This window comes from Puma concolor, chromosome D1, assembly GCF_028749965.1.
Source record: "Puma concolor isolate L17-30 chromosome D1, mPumCon1.1.hap2, whole genome shotgun sequence".
In the NCBI taxonomy this organism is placed as follows: domain Eukaryota; kingdom Metazoa; phylum Chordata; class Mammalia; order Carnivora; family Felidae; genus Puma; species Puma concolor.
Genome location: NC_141676.1, coordinates 50,925,205 through 50,938,433, shown reverse-complemented (window position 1 = coordinate 50,938,433; position 13,229 = coordinate 50,925,205). Strand labels below are relative to the sequence as shown.

General features: G+C 37.1%; 1 protein-coding gene across 3 annotated transcripts in view; it reads right to left on the bottom strand.

The window, feature by feature from the left end:
- Nucleotides 1-13,229, bottom strand: part of RIC3 (RIC3 acetylcholine receptor chaperone) — a 65,210-nt gene that overhangs the window by 9,127 nt on the left and 42,854 nt on the right. For 2 of the 3 annotated variants that reach the window (XM_025928585.2, XM_086678056.1), the window contains exon 5: nt 9,495-9,643. In XM_025928585.2, the coding sequence (XP_025784370.1) occupies nt 9,495-9,643 (149 nt within the window). The remainder of the gene's footprint in view (nt 1-9,494; nt 9,644-13,229) is intronic. The other variant, XM_086678055.1, reaches the window with a different exon arrangement.

Genomic DNA, 13,229 nt, shown 5'->3' with positions numbered 1-13,229 from the left:
TGTGTCTGTTTTTGTGCCAATACCATGCTGTCTTGATGATGACAGCTTTGCAGTAGAGGCTAAAGTCTGGGATTGTGATGCCTCCTGCTTTGATCTTCTTCAATATTACTTTGGCTATTCTGGGTCTTCTGTGGTTCCATACAAATTTTAGGATTGCCTGTTCTAGCTTCGAGAAGAATGCTGGTGCAATTTTGATTGGGATTGCATTGAATGTGTAGATTGCTTTGGGTAGTATTGACATTTTGACAATATTTATTCTTCCAATCCATGAGCATGGAATGTTTTTCCATTTCTTTGTATCTTCTTCAATTTCCTTCATAAGCTTTCTATAGTTTTCAGAATACTGATCTTTTACATCTTTGGTTAGGTTTATCCCTAGGTATTTTATGATTCTTGGTGCAATTGTGAATGGGATCAGTTTGTCTTTCTGTTGCTTCATTATTAGTGTATAAGAATGCAACTGATTTCTGTACATTGATTTTGTATCCTGCGACTTTGCTGAATTCATGTATCAGTTCTAGTAGACTTTTGGTGGAATCTATCAGGTTTTCCATGTAGATCATGTCATCTGCAAAAAGTGAAAGCTTGACTTCATCTTTGCCAACTTTGATGCCTTTGATTTCCTTTTGTTGTCTGATTGCTGATGCTAGAACTTCCAACACTATGTTAAATAACAGCAGTGAGAGTGGACATCCCTGTGGTGTTCCTGATCTCAGGGGGAAAGCTCTGTTTTTCCCCATTGAGGATGATATTAGCTGTGGGCTTTTCATAAATGGCTTTTATGATGTTTAAGTATGTTCCTTCTATCCTTTCTTGAGGGTTTTTATTAAGAAAGGATGCTGAATTTTGTCAAATGCTTTTTCTGCATCGATTGACAGGATCATATGGTTCTTTTCTTTTATTAATGTGATGTATCACATTGATTGATTTGCGAATGTTGAACCAGCCCTGCAGCCCAGGAATGAATCCCACTTCATCATGGTGAATAATTCTTTTTATATGCTGTTGATTCAATTTGCTAGTATCTTATTGAGAATTTCTGCATCCATATTCATCAGGGATATTGGCCTGTAGTTCTCTTTTTTTTACTGGGTCTCTGTCTGGTTTGGGAATCAAAGTAATGCTGGCTTCATAGAATGAGTCTGGAAGTCTTTCTTCCCTTTCTATTTTTTGGAACAGCTTGAGAAGGATAGGTATTATCTCTGCTTTAAATGTCTGGTAGAACTCCCCAGGGAAGCCATCTGGTCCTGGACTCTTATTTGTTGGGAGATTTTTGATGACTGATTCAATTTCTTTGCTGGTTATGGGTCTGTTCAAGTTTTCTATTTCTTCCTGTTTGAGTTTTCGAAGTGTGTAGGTGCTTAGGAATTTGTCCATTTCTTCCAGGTTGTCCAGTTTGTTGGCATATAATTTTTCATAGTATTCCCTGATAATTGCTTGTATTTCTGAGGGATTGGTTGTAATGATTCTGTTTTCATTCATGATTTTATTTGGGTCATCTCCCTTTTCTTTTTGAGAAGCCTGGCTAGAGGTTTATCAATTTTGTTTATTTTTTCAAAAAACCAACTTTTGGTTTCATTGATCTGCTCTACAGTTTTTTTAGATTCTATATTGTTTATTTCTGCTCTGATCTTTATTATTTCTCTTCTTCTGCTGGGTTTAGGCTGCCTTTGCTGTTCTGCTTCTAGTTCCTTTAGGTGTGCTGTTAGATTTTGTATTTGGGATTTTTCTTGTTTCTTGAGAAAAGCCTGGATTGCAATGTATTTTCCCCCAGGACTGCCTTTGCTGCATCCCAAAGCGTTTGGATTGTTGTATTTTCATTTTCGTTTGTTTCCATATATTTTTTAATTTCTTCTCTAATTGCCTGGTTGACCCACTCATTCGTTAGTAGGGTGTTCTTTAACCTCCATGCTTTTGGAGGTTTTCCAGACTTTTTTCTGTGGTTGATTTCAAGCTTCATAGCATTGTGGTCTGAAAGTATGCATGGTATGATCTCAATTCTTGTATACTTATGAAGGGCTGTTTTGTGACCCAGTATGTGATCTATCTTGGAGAATGTTCCATGTGCACTCGAGAAGAAAGTGTATTCTGTTGCTTTGGGATGCAGAGTTATAAATATATCTGTCAAGTCCATCTGATCCAATGTATCATTCAGGGCCCTTGTTTCTTTATTGATCCTGTGTCTAGATGATCTATCCATTGCTGTAAGTGGGGTATTGAAGTCCCCTGCAATTACCACATTTTTATCAATAAGGTTGCTTACGTTTGTGATTGTTTTATATATTGGGGGCTCCCATATTCGGCACTAGACATTTATAATTGTTAGCTCTTCCTGATGGATAGACTCTGTAATTATTATATAATGCCCTTCTTCGTCTCTTGTTGCAGCCTTTAATTTAAAATCTAGTTTGTCTGATATAAGTATGGCAACTCCAGCTTTCTTTTGACTTCCAGTAGCAGGACAGTTCTCCATCCTCTCACTGCTTTTAAAAAATGTAATTGTAGATTCACATGTAGTTATAAGAAATATAGAAACCCCGTGTACCTTTTACCCAGCTTCTCCCAATGATGGTATCTTGCAAAACTATCCTACAATAGGACAATCAGTATACTAATATTGATGAAATTAATATACAGAGCATTTCTATCACCACAAGGATTCCTTATATTTCCCTTTCCCTTTTATTGCCACACCTAGTCCCTCCTGCCCCATTTCCTCCTCAACCTCAGGCAACTACTACCAATCTGTTCTCCATTTCTATAATTTTGCCATTTCAAGAATGTCCTATAATCACACGGTATGGAACCTTTTGGAATTAGCCTTTTTCACTCAGTATAATTATCTGGAAATTCATCCAGGTTGTTGCATATATCAATAATTTACTTTTATTGCTGAGTAGTATACCAAAGTATCAATGTACCATAGTTTGTAACCATTCACCTGCTGAAGGATGTCTGGGTTGTTTGCAGTTTGGGGCTACTACTAATAAAGCTGCTATGCATATTAATGTACAAGTTTTATGTGAACATAAGTCTTCCCTTCTGAGGTTAATGCCCAGGAGTGCAACTTTCAGGTTGCACAGTGGATCTAGTTTCTCCACATCCTTGTCAGCATTTGGTGTTGTTACTGTTTTTTTACTTTAGTCATTCTGCTAGATGTGTAGTGGTATTTATTGTGATTTTAATTTGTATTTTCTTAGTGGCTAATGATGTTTAACATCTTTTCATGTGCTCATCTGCCATCTGTGCATCTCCTCTCTGGTGCAAGTCAGTTCATATCTTTTGCCCATTTCCTAACTGGATTGTTTATTTTTCCCTGTTTTGAGAGTTGTTTATATACTCTAGATATAAGTCCTTCGTTGGACATGTGATCTGCAAATATTTTCTTTCACTGTGTAGCTTGTCTTTTCATCATCTTAACGGGGTCTTTTGCAGAGCAAAAGTTCTGGATTTTGATGACATCCACTTATCAATTTTTCCTTTTATGAATTGTGTTTATGATGTCAAGCCTAAAAACTCTTTAGAAAATCCTTGGGACCTAGGATTAGGCAAATTTTTTCAAAAAAGGTTTATAGTTTTACCATTTACATTTATGTTGATGACCCGTTTTTAATTAATTTTTGTGTAACATGCAGACCTTGGTTTGATGATTATTTTTTGCTACGGATATCCAGTTGCTAGAGCACCATTTGTTAACTCCACTGAAATGGTTTTGTAACTTTGTCAAAAATCAGCTGTACATATTTATGTGGTTCTGGGTTCTCAGTTCTTTGATCTAGGTGTCTGGTCCTATACCAGTATCACACAGTTTTGATTACTGTAGCTATATAATAAGTGTTGGAATCAGGTAAACTAATTCCTCCAATTTTCCAAAATTGTTTAGCTATTCTATTTTCTCTGCTCCTCCGTATACATTTTAGAAGAATCTTGTCCAGGGGAGCCTGGGCGGCTCAGTTGGTTAACCTCCAGCTCTTGATTTCAGCTCAGATCATGATCTCACAGTTCATGAGTTCTGTGCTGACAATGCAGAGCCTGCTTGGGATTCTCTCTCTCCCCATCTCTCTGGCCTCTCACTCATGCGCACTCTCTCAAAATTGATATCAACATGTTCTTTGCTATTATGTAGAAATACAAAGATTTTTGTATTTTTATCTTGTAATCTAATGCATGCTGAATGCACCCTGGCAGTTTTAAAAATGGATTCCCTGGGGTTTTCTACAAAGGCAATCACGTAATCTTCAAAGAGGAGCAGTTTTGTTTCTTCCTTTTTAATCTGTATGCCTTTTATTTCCTTTACCTGCCTTACTACACTACCTATTTTTTTGGATTATGCTGAATAAGAGTAGTCACCCTTGCCTGTTCCCAATCTCAGGGGGAAAGCATTTATCTTTGATCATTAAACATAATGCTAGCTGTAGGTTTTTGTAGATTCTCTTTATCCAGTTGATGAAATTCCCCTCTATTCCTAGTTTTCTGAAAGTTTTTATTATGAATGGGTCTTGTAATACTTTTATGCTCAAGAAATCCTTTCTTGCTAAAAAGCCAGTACATATTCACTACCATTTTTTCTATTTTTTAAAGGTTCTTCTCTATCCCTAACTTAGTATATCCAGAATCACTCCGCTGTTAAATGTGTAGGCTCTTCAGCTCTAGCAATGATGGAGACAAGGGGACCCTTTTCTTCAAACACCTAGAAAACCAGATGAAAAATATGACGCACTGATTTCCAAAGCATTACTAAGTAGTGTAGCATGATCCCCGAGAAAAGGGAAACCGAGCCCAGTGGTCTCACTGAGCTGGGAAGATAGACTACAATTTAGGGAGACCAGGGCAGCTAGAATTTACAGCGAAGAATACTAGAAAGAAAGAAGCTTTGCAGAGAAAGATCCCCAGGGATCTTCAGAGACAACTCTGCATGCTTTTAATGGAGTTCTGATCTGTGCATCTATGTGAAGGAACTACCCAAGGCCAGGAAAAAACTACTGAAAGGCCTCAAGATTCTTAGAGCTCATACATAGCTGGGAATAGTTCATGTTCCTACTAGCCAGAGTAGAAAGACATTGTGGAGCATCAAACAGAATCTTGAGGTTATTGCCTTACTAGTGGGGCTAAATTAGCCAGAGTAAAGGTTGCTCTGGACCCATTCTCACAAATCTTAAAAACAAGCCTGAAGGAATCTGGTAACTTAACTGTGTTAAAAGTACTTTAATGGATTTCTGGTAACTTAACTGTGTGTTAAAATAAGTCCAACAGCTATGTAAAGTACTAAAACAAAATACAGAATCCAACAGTGTAAAATTGGCAATATCTATCATCCAGTCAAAATTTAGCAGGCATGCAAAAAGGGCAATGAAATAAGGGGCCATAGCAGGGAGAAAAATTATTCACTAGAAACAGACCCAGAAGATAAGATCAGCAGCCAAGTCTGTTAAAAAGCTATTACAAATATGCCTCATATTTTTAAGAAGGTAGAAGACTATATGAATATATAAGAAATGGAATATGAAATCTATAAAAAAGATCCAAATGGAACTTCTAGAAATAATATCTGAATTAAAAATACACTAAATGAGATGGAGAGCAGATCATATACTACTGAAAAGATTAACAAACTTAAAGGCACAGTAAGAATAATTATTCAAAATTAAGCACAACATGAAAAAAAAAGAATGGACCATACATTGATATTGACCTGTAAGGACAATATCAAAGGTCTAACAAATGTACAACTAAAGAACCAGAAGTAGGAGGGAAGGAGGGGAGAGAGAGAGAGAGGGAGAGAAAGAGAGGTCATTAATAACAGCCAAAGTGGTTGGGGCAGGGGAATCAATCAAGGATCTAGGTTTTCACCTTAAGAAACTAGAAAAAAAATAGTGAATTAAACCAAAAGAAAGGAAATAGTAAAGAACAGAAATCAATGAAACAGGAAACATAAAAGTAGTAAAACAACAACAAATGAAACCAAAACATAGTTTTTTGAAAAGACAAACCTGTCACCAGTCTGACCAGAAAAAATTTAAATTAGAGAAAGAACAAATTACCAGTATCAGGGACAGAACAGAGAACATCGCTACAGATCTTACATACATTAAATGAATAATAAGGTAATATAAACAACTTTATACTAATAATAGATATGACAATTTGGATGAAATACATAAGTTCCTTGAAAGAAATAAACTATCAAAGCTCAGTCAAGAAGAAATAACCTGAACAGCACTGTATCTATTAAAGAAATTAAATTCGGGGCGCCTGGGTGGCGCAGTCGGTTAAGCGTCCGACTTCAGCCAGGTCACGATCTCGCGGTCCGTGAGTTCGAGCCCCACGTCAGGCTCTGGGCTGATGGCTCAGAGCCTGGAGCCTGTTTCTGATTCTGTGTCTCCCTCTCTCTCTGCCCCTCCCCCGTTCATGCTCTGTCTCTCTCTATCCCAAAAATGAATAAACGTTGAAAAAAAAATTTTTTAAAAGAAATTAAATTCATAGTTATGTAAATCTTACCAAGATAACTCTAGGCCCCAATGGTGTCATCAGAAAATTCCATACTTAAGAAAAAAATAGCAATTATGCAAAGTCTTCTGGAAAATAAAAGAAGGAACACATTGCAATGCATTTTATGAGGCCAGCATTACAATGAAATTAAAACCAAAAAGATTACAAGAATAAAAAACTATAGACCAATTTTCCTAAACACAGAAATAAAGAGTCCTTAGCAAGTTGAATCTAGCCATATAGAACATCATGACAAAGTAGAGTTTATCCCAGGAATATAAAGTTGTTTAAACATTCAAAAATCAATGTAATTCACTGGATTAACAGATGAAAACAAAAATGATATGATCTCAGTTGACAAAAAGTGTTCACAAAAATTCCGTTATCTATTCATGATTAAAAACTCTTGGCAAAGTAACACTAGAAGGACACTTCCTCAGTCTGAAAAAGAGCATCGTGAAAAACCAACAAACAGCTCACATCACACTAATGGAGAATGTGTGAGTGCTTCCCCCTAATATCAGGAAAGCAAGGATGTTTGCTCTCACCACTTCTATTCAGTATTGTGCTAGAGTTTCTAACCAATGCAATAAAGCAAGAAAAATAAGAGACATACAGATTGGAAACTCAGAAGTAAAGCTGTCTTTATTCACAATTTGATTCTCTATGTAGAAAATTCTACAAAATCTAATCCTAAGAAATCTAAAGAGAAAAAAAAAGCTACTAGAACTAAGTATGTTTAAAAAGGTTATAGGAAACAAGGTCAGAATACAAAAATAAATTGTATTTCTAGGTAGTAGCAGTAAGCCATTAGAAATTTTACACTATCACCGAAAATAGGAACTACTTAAGCACAAGTTTACAAAACATGTGCAAGACCTATACACTGAAAACTATAAATGCTGCTGTGAAATTAAAGATCAAATAAATGGTATAATATAAAATGTTCATGGATTTGAAGATTCAGTATTGCCAGGATGTTAATTCTTCCAAATTGACCTAAAGATTCAATGTGATGCCAATCAAAATCTCACTGGGCTTTTTCATAGAAATTGACATACTGATCCTAAATTTATGTGAAAATGAAGGGCTAGAATAACCAAATAATTCTGTAATAAAAGGAAAAAAACAAAGTTGAATTTACACTACTGGATTTCAAGACTTAATATAAAGACACAGTGATAAAGACATTGTGATACTGGTTTAAGTATAGACATGATTTCACACATGTGACATTTAAGAAAACAAATGACCAAATAAAAAAGAGAAACAAAAAAACCAGACTCTTAAATTAGGGAGAACAAACTGGTGGTTGCCAGAAAGGTGGGCGGGCAATGGATGAAATAGGTGAAGGGAATTAAGAGTACAGTTATCATGGTGAGCACTGAATAACATACAGAATTGTTCAATCATTGTATTTTACACCTGAAACTAATCACACTGTGTATTAATTATACTTGAATAAAAGAATTCTTAAAAAGCGAATCCAGAATAGACCCACACATACACAGTCAACTGAATATCAACATGCCAGAGTAATTAAATCTAACAAAATAAGTAGGAATAATTGGACATAAACTTGGAAAAAAATTAACCTCAGTCCTAATGTCTCACACAAGATAGAAGAACTAGCTCGAAATCATAGGCCTAAACAGAAGCTAAAACTACTTTTCTAGAAGAAAAACATAGAAGGCAAACCTTCAGTTAGGCAAAAATCATAAAAGGAAAATGAGAAGCTGAACATCAAAAAAAACTTCTGCTCTTTGAAAGATGCCACTAAGAAAATAAACAGCAAAACCATAGTTTAGGAGAAAATATCTGTAAAATACATAACTGATAATAAACATATCCAGAATATGTAAAGAACTCTTGCAACTCAATAAAAACAATCAACCCAATGAAAAAACTGGCCACCAATGTGAACAGACACTTCACTAATGATATAGAGATGGCAAATAAACACATTAAAAAATGTTCATCATCATCATCATCACTGGGGAGATGCAAATTAAAATCACAAGTGGGATACCACCATTCATTCACTAGAATGGCTAAAATTAAAAAAACTGACAATACCAAGTGTTACCAAGGATGCGGAGTAACTACAATACTCATACGTTGCTGGCCGAAGGCAAAATGGTGAAGCTATTATGGAAAGCAGGTTGACAGTTTCTAAAAATGTTCAATACACACTTAACTTTTTAAATAAAAACCCAGAAACCTAATTCCTGGGTATATACTTAAAAGGAATAAAAACATACGTCCACAGACTTGTATGTAAAAGTTGATAGCAGCTTGATTCATAGCAGCTCAAAGCTGGAAACAACCCATATGTTCCTACACTAGTGCCTGGAGAAACAAACCACAGTATATCTGTGTAACAGAATACTACTCAGCAATTTAAAAAAGTGCTGATACACTCAACATGTGAATCTCTAAAGCATTATGCTAAATCAAAGAAGCCAGAAACAAAAGCACATGTGCAATATGATCCATTTATATAGAAAAGGTAAAACTGTAGGAACAGAAAGTGGTTAAGTTGTTGCCAGGGCAGAGTAAGGGATTAGTTGCCAAGGGGGAGGGAACTTACTGAGAAGATGTTAATGTTATCACGATTGTGGTATAATCATACCACTTGACACATTTGTCAAAACTCATCCAACCACACATTTAAAACTGGTGAATTTTATTGTATTTACATTTTATGTTTTTTTAGGTTTTCATTTATTATTTATTTTCAGAGAGACAAAGAGTACAAGCTGGGTAGGGGCAGGGAGAGAGAGAGGGAGAGAGAGAATCCTAAGCAGGCTTCACACTGTCCGCACAGAGCCCGATGCTGGGGCTCAAACCCACTTAACTATGAGATCATGACCTGAGCCGAAATCAAGAGTTGGACACTCAACTGACTGAGCCACCCAGGCACCCCTACATTATATTTTTTAAAAATTTCTAAGAGCTCTTTTCTGGGCTGACAGCTAACCAAGAAATGATAAGACATTGTTTACCTTCCCAGTCTTCCATGTAAGGGGCTTCCTCAGCTTCTTTCTCTGGAGTGGGTCTGTCAGTGAATTTTCCTTCTTTCATGACCCTGGTGATTTCTCGGAGCTGATGCAGCAAACGTTTTTCTTGGTCAGAAGTCACAGTCTGTGCTCTGCTTAGAAATATCAGACAACCCAGCCATTTAATGGTAAATACTGCTGGGCAATGAATATAGACAATACTATGATCTGTCTGGATCCTAGAATAGGAAGTCCAACAGCAACAGATAAGTATTCTAGGAATTGATTATGGAATTACATAGCTGATGACTAGGTATGTTAGTTCAGTGTTCTGATTTTACAAATGCAGACACTAAGGCCCAGAAAAGATCAAGTGTTTGCTCAAGGTCTCACAATGAATTATGGTCAATACTGGGACCAGACCCAGATGTTTCAGCTTTCAGTTTCAGTTCAATCTCTAAGAAATTTCACCATTACTCTTATTACCCATTTACTACAAGCCACTTTTCTTTGAAGCAAGGTCATTAAAAGAAAATATGCTGGCCCATTAGCCTTAACTAGGGAAAAATATGCTACTAGGCCAACCCTGGAATCACCAGGCTGCATCTATTTGTGCAGAAATAAAGATATGCCCTAACATTTCAGAGTTAGGTCATTCTGAATCAAATCACCTAGACCAGAGAAACTGAAGCCCACAGAGGGGGAATTCCACATTTATTCTTATGTCTAGTTAATGTCAGCACTTGAACTATGACTGAAGTCCCCTGACTTCTGATAGCATTCTATACAATTTTTTTTAAAAGTTTATTCAGAGAGAGAGAGAGAGAGAGAGAGAGAGAGAGGGAGGGGGAGAGAGGAAGAGAGAGAATCCCAAGCAGGCTCCATGCTGTCAGCAGAGAGCTTGATGCGGGTCTCAAACTCATCAACTGTGAGATCATGAGCTGAGCTGAAACCAAGAGTTGGACATCAACCAGCTGAGCAAACCAGGCACCCCTCTATGCAATTCTTAAAGCATAGTGCTCGAGTTCCAGTTTAGAAAACCTGGATTTGAGTCCCAATTTAACTGGACAGTTCTAGGTACATGTCTGTAAAAATAAGATGAGGCTCAAGGATAAAGGCAGGACTATTTTCTTTGACACTGCATCACACTCATAGGCAGACAAGGTTCTACTTGGAAGATGGAGAACTGGTTTGGGACCGGTATTAAGCAGGATTTAACAGAAGCTACTTATTCTCTTAAAAATCCAGAACATTCAGAGGCCATATAACACTCCTGAAGGAAAAATGACATTCAATACTGGCCTCATGGAGGTGCCATCAATTTTTCTAATCAGCTAGTCTGAAGCCTGTGTTTTTATCCTTAGTGTAACAAACTTAAACCTTAATGACTAACAGGAAAAAAGTGTTTCTCCCTCCAGTGTTAAGATGGATCCTGAGAGACTTAACAGAAACCCATGGGGGAGGGGAAGGAAAAAAAAAAAAAAGAGGTTAGAGTGGGAGAGAGCCGAAGCATAAGAGACTCTTAAAAACAGAACAAACTGAGGGTTGATGGGGGGGTGGGAGGGAGGGGAGGGTGGGTGATGGGTATTGAGGAGGGCACCTTTTGGGATGAGCACTGGGTGTTGTATAGAAACCAATTTGACAATAAACTTCATATATTGAAAAAAATAAAAATTAAAAAATTAAAAAATTTAAAAAAAAGATGGTAACTGACGGTGCAACATTTTCACAGACCTCAGTGGGAGGAAAACAAAACCACCATGAGCTCTACTTTTTCTACACTAAATGGCCTCAAAGCCATGAACTGAAGAAGCCTGTTACATATTCAGCTAAAATCTTACATTTATTGGGCCTCTTACAGCTCTATTCCTCCTATCAGTACAGGAGTCCTGACTTGTCACAACTGCTCATCAGCTCTACGTAACTCCTAATTCTTACTATTAAAACAAGATGCCCCCGTCTGTGGGGGGCATCTGGGGCAGCTAGGGCACCCCTACCCTAGCTAAGAGAGCTTATGTGCTAGTATTAAAAATATATAAAGAACTTATAAAACTCAACACCCCAAAAACAAATAACGCAGTTAAAAAATGGGCAGAAGACATGAAAAAACATTTTTCCAAAACAACGTACAGATGGCCAACAGACACATGAAAAGATGCTCAACATCACTCATTGTAAGAAAAATACAAATCAAAACTACAATGAAATACCACCTCACACCTGTCAGAATGGCTAAAATTAGCTACACAGGAAACAAAAGATGTTGGTGAGGATGCACAGAAAGGAGAACCCTCTTGCACTGTTGGTGGGAATGCAAACTGGTGCAGCCTCTCTGGAGGACAGTATGGAGAGTCCTCAAAAGGTTAAAAATAGAACTACCCTATGATCCAGCAACTGTACTACTAGGTATTTACCCAAAGGATACAAAAATACTGATACATGCACCCTGATGTTTATAGCAGCGCTATCAACAATAACCAAATTATGGAAAGAGCTCAAATGTCCATCAACTGATGAATAAAGAAGATGTGGTATATGTATATAATGGAATATGATTCAGCCATAAAAAGAATAAAATCTTGCCATTTACAACAACATGGATGCAGTTAGAGAGTATTATGCTAAGCAAAGTAAGTCAGAGAGACAAATACCATACGATTTCACTCACATGTGGAATTTAAGACACAGAGGAACATGGTGAGGCAAGGAGAGGCAAACCATAAAACAGATTCTTAAGTATAGAGAACTGAGAGTTGCTGGAGAGGAGATGGATGGGAGGATGGGTTGAATGGGTGATGTGTACTAAGGAGGGCACTTGTAATGAGCACTGGGTTTTCTATGTTAAGTGATGAATCACTAAGTCTTAGACCTGAAACTAATACTACACTGTATGTTAACTAACTGGAATTTAAATAAAAACTTGGAAGAAAAAAAAAAGCCTATGTGTTTATCACAAAGCTCTTACTCTTGGGCTGCACATGTTACTTCTCTGGACTGTACCCAGGGCATTTTGGTTTTTACTTAATGAAACAATCTGGACTATGTTTCCTAACTCTTAGAAAACCAGAACCCCTAATTTTATTTTATTTATTTATTTTTTTTTTTTAATTTTTTTTTTCAACGTTTATTTATTTTTGGGACAGAGAGAGGCCGAGCATGAATGGGGGAGGGGCAGAGAGAGAGGGAGACACAGAATCGGAAACAGGCTCCAGGCTCTGAGCCATCAGCCCAGAGCCCGACACGGGGCTCGAACTCCCAGACCGCGAGATCGTGACCTGGCTGAAGTCGGACGCTTAACCGACTGCGCCACCCAGGCGCCCCTGGAACCCCTAATTTTAAAAGGAATTGCTAGGCTAGAAGCAGAAACAGGCAAGTGAAGCATTCTCAGAATCTAAGTTAAAGCATCCTCTTTTACCTCTGAACAAATATATTCCTATTGTACATATCATGTATTAGGCAATTAATCATGGCCCACCTTACATCTTCTGAATTTATGTAATGAATGTTTTCATAGATTCCTCATTGTCTCAATTTGGTTTGATAGTCATGGAAGGCCCTGATAAGTTCAGGATGGTGTAGGCACAGTGCCATGAACATTGCAAGTGCTCAATAAATATGTGTTAGTTTAATTGGTCCCCATTTCCTTACCATGCATTTTCTCCCATCTTCTAGAAATCTGGCTTCCACTCCATCATTTTACCACAACTTGTGAAAATAATCAATGATACTTTACTCAAGTCC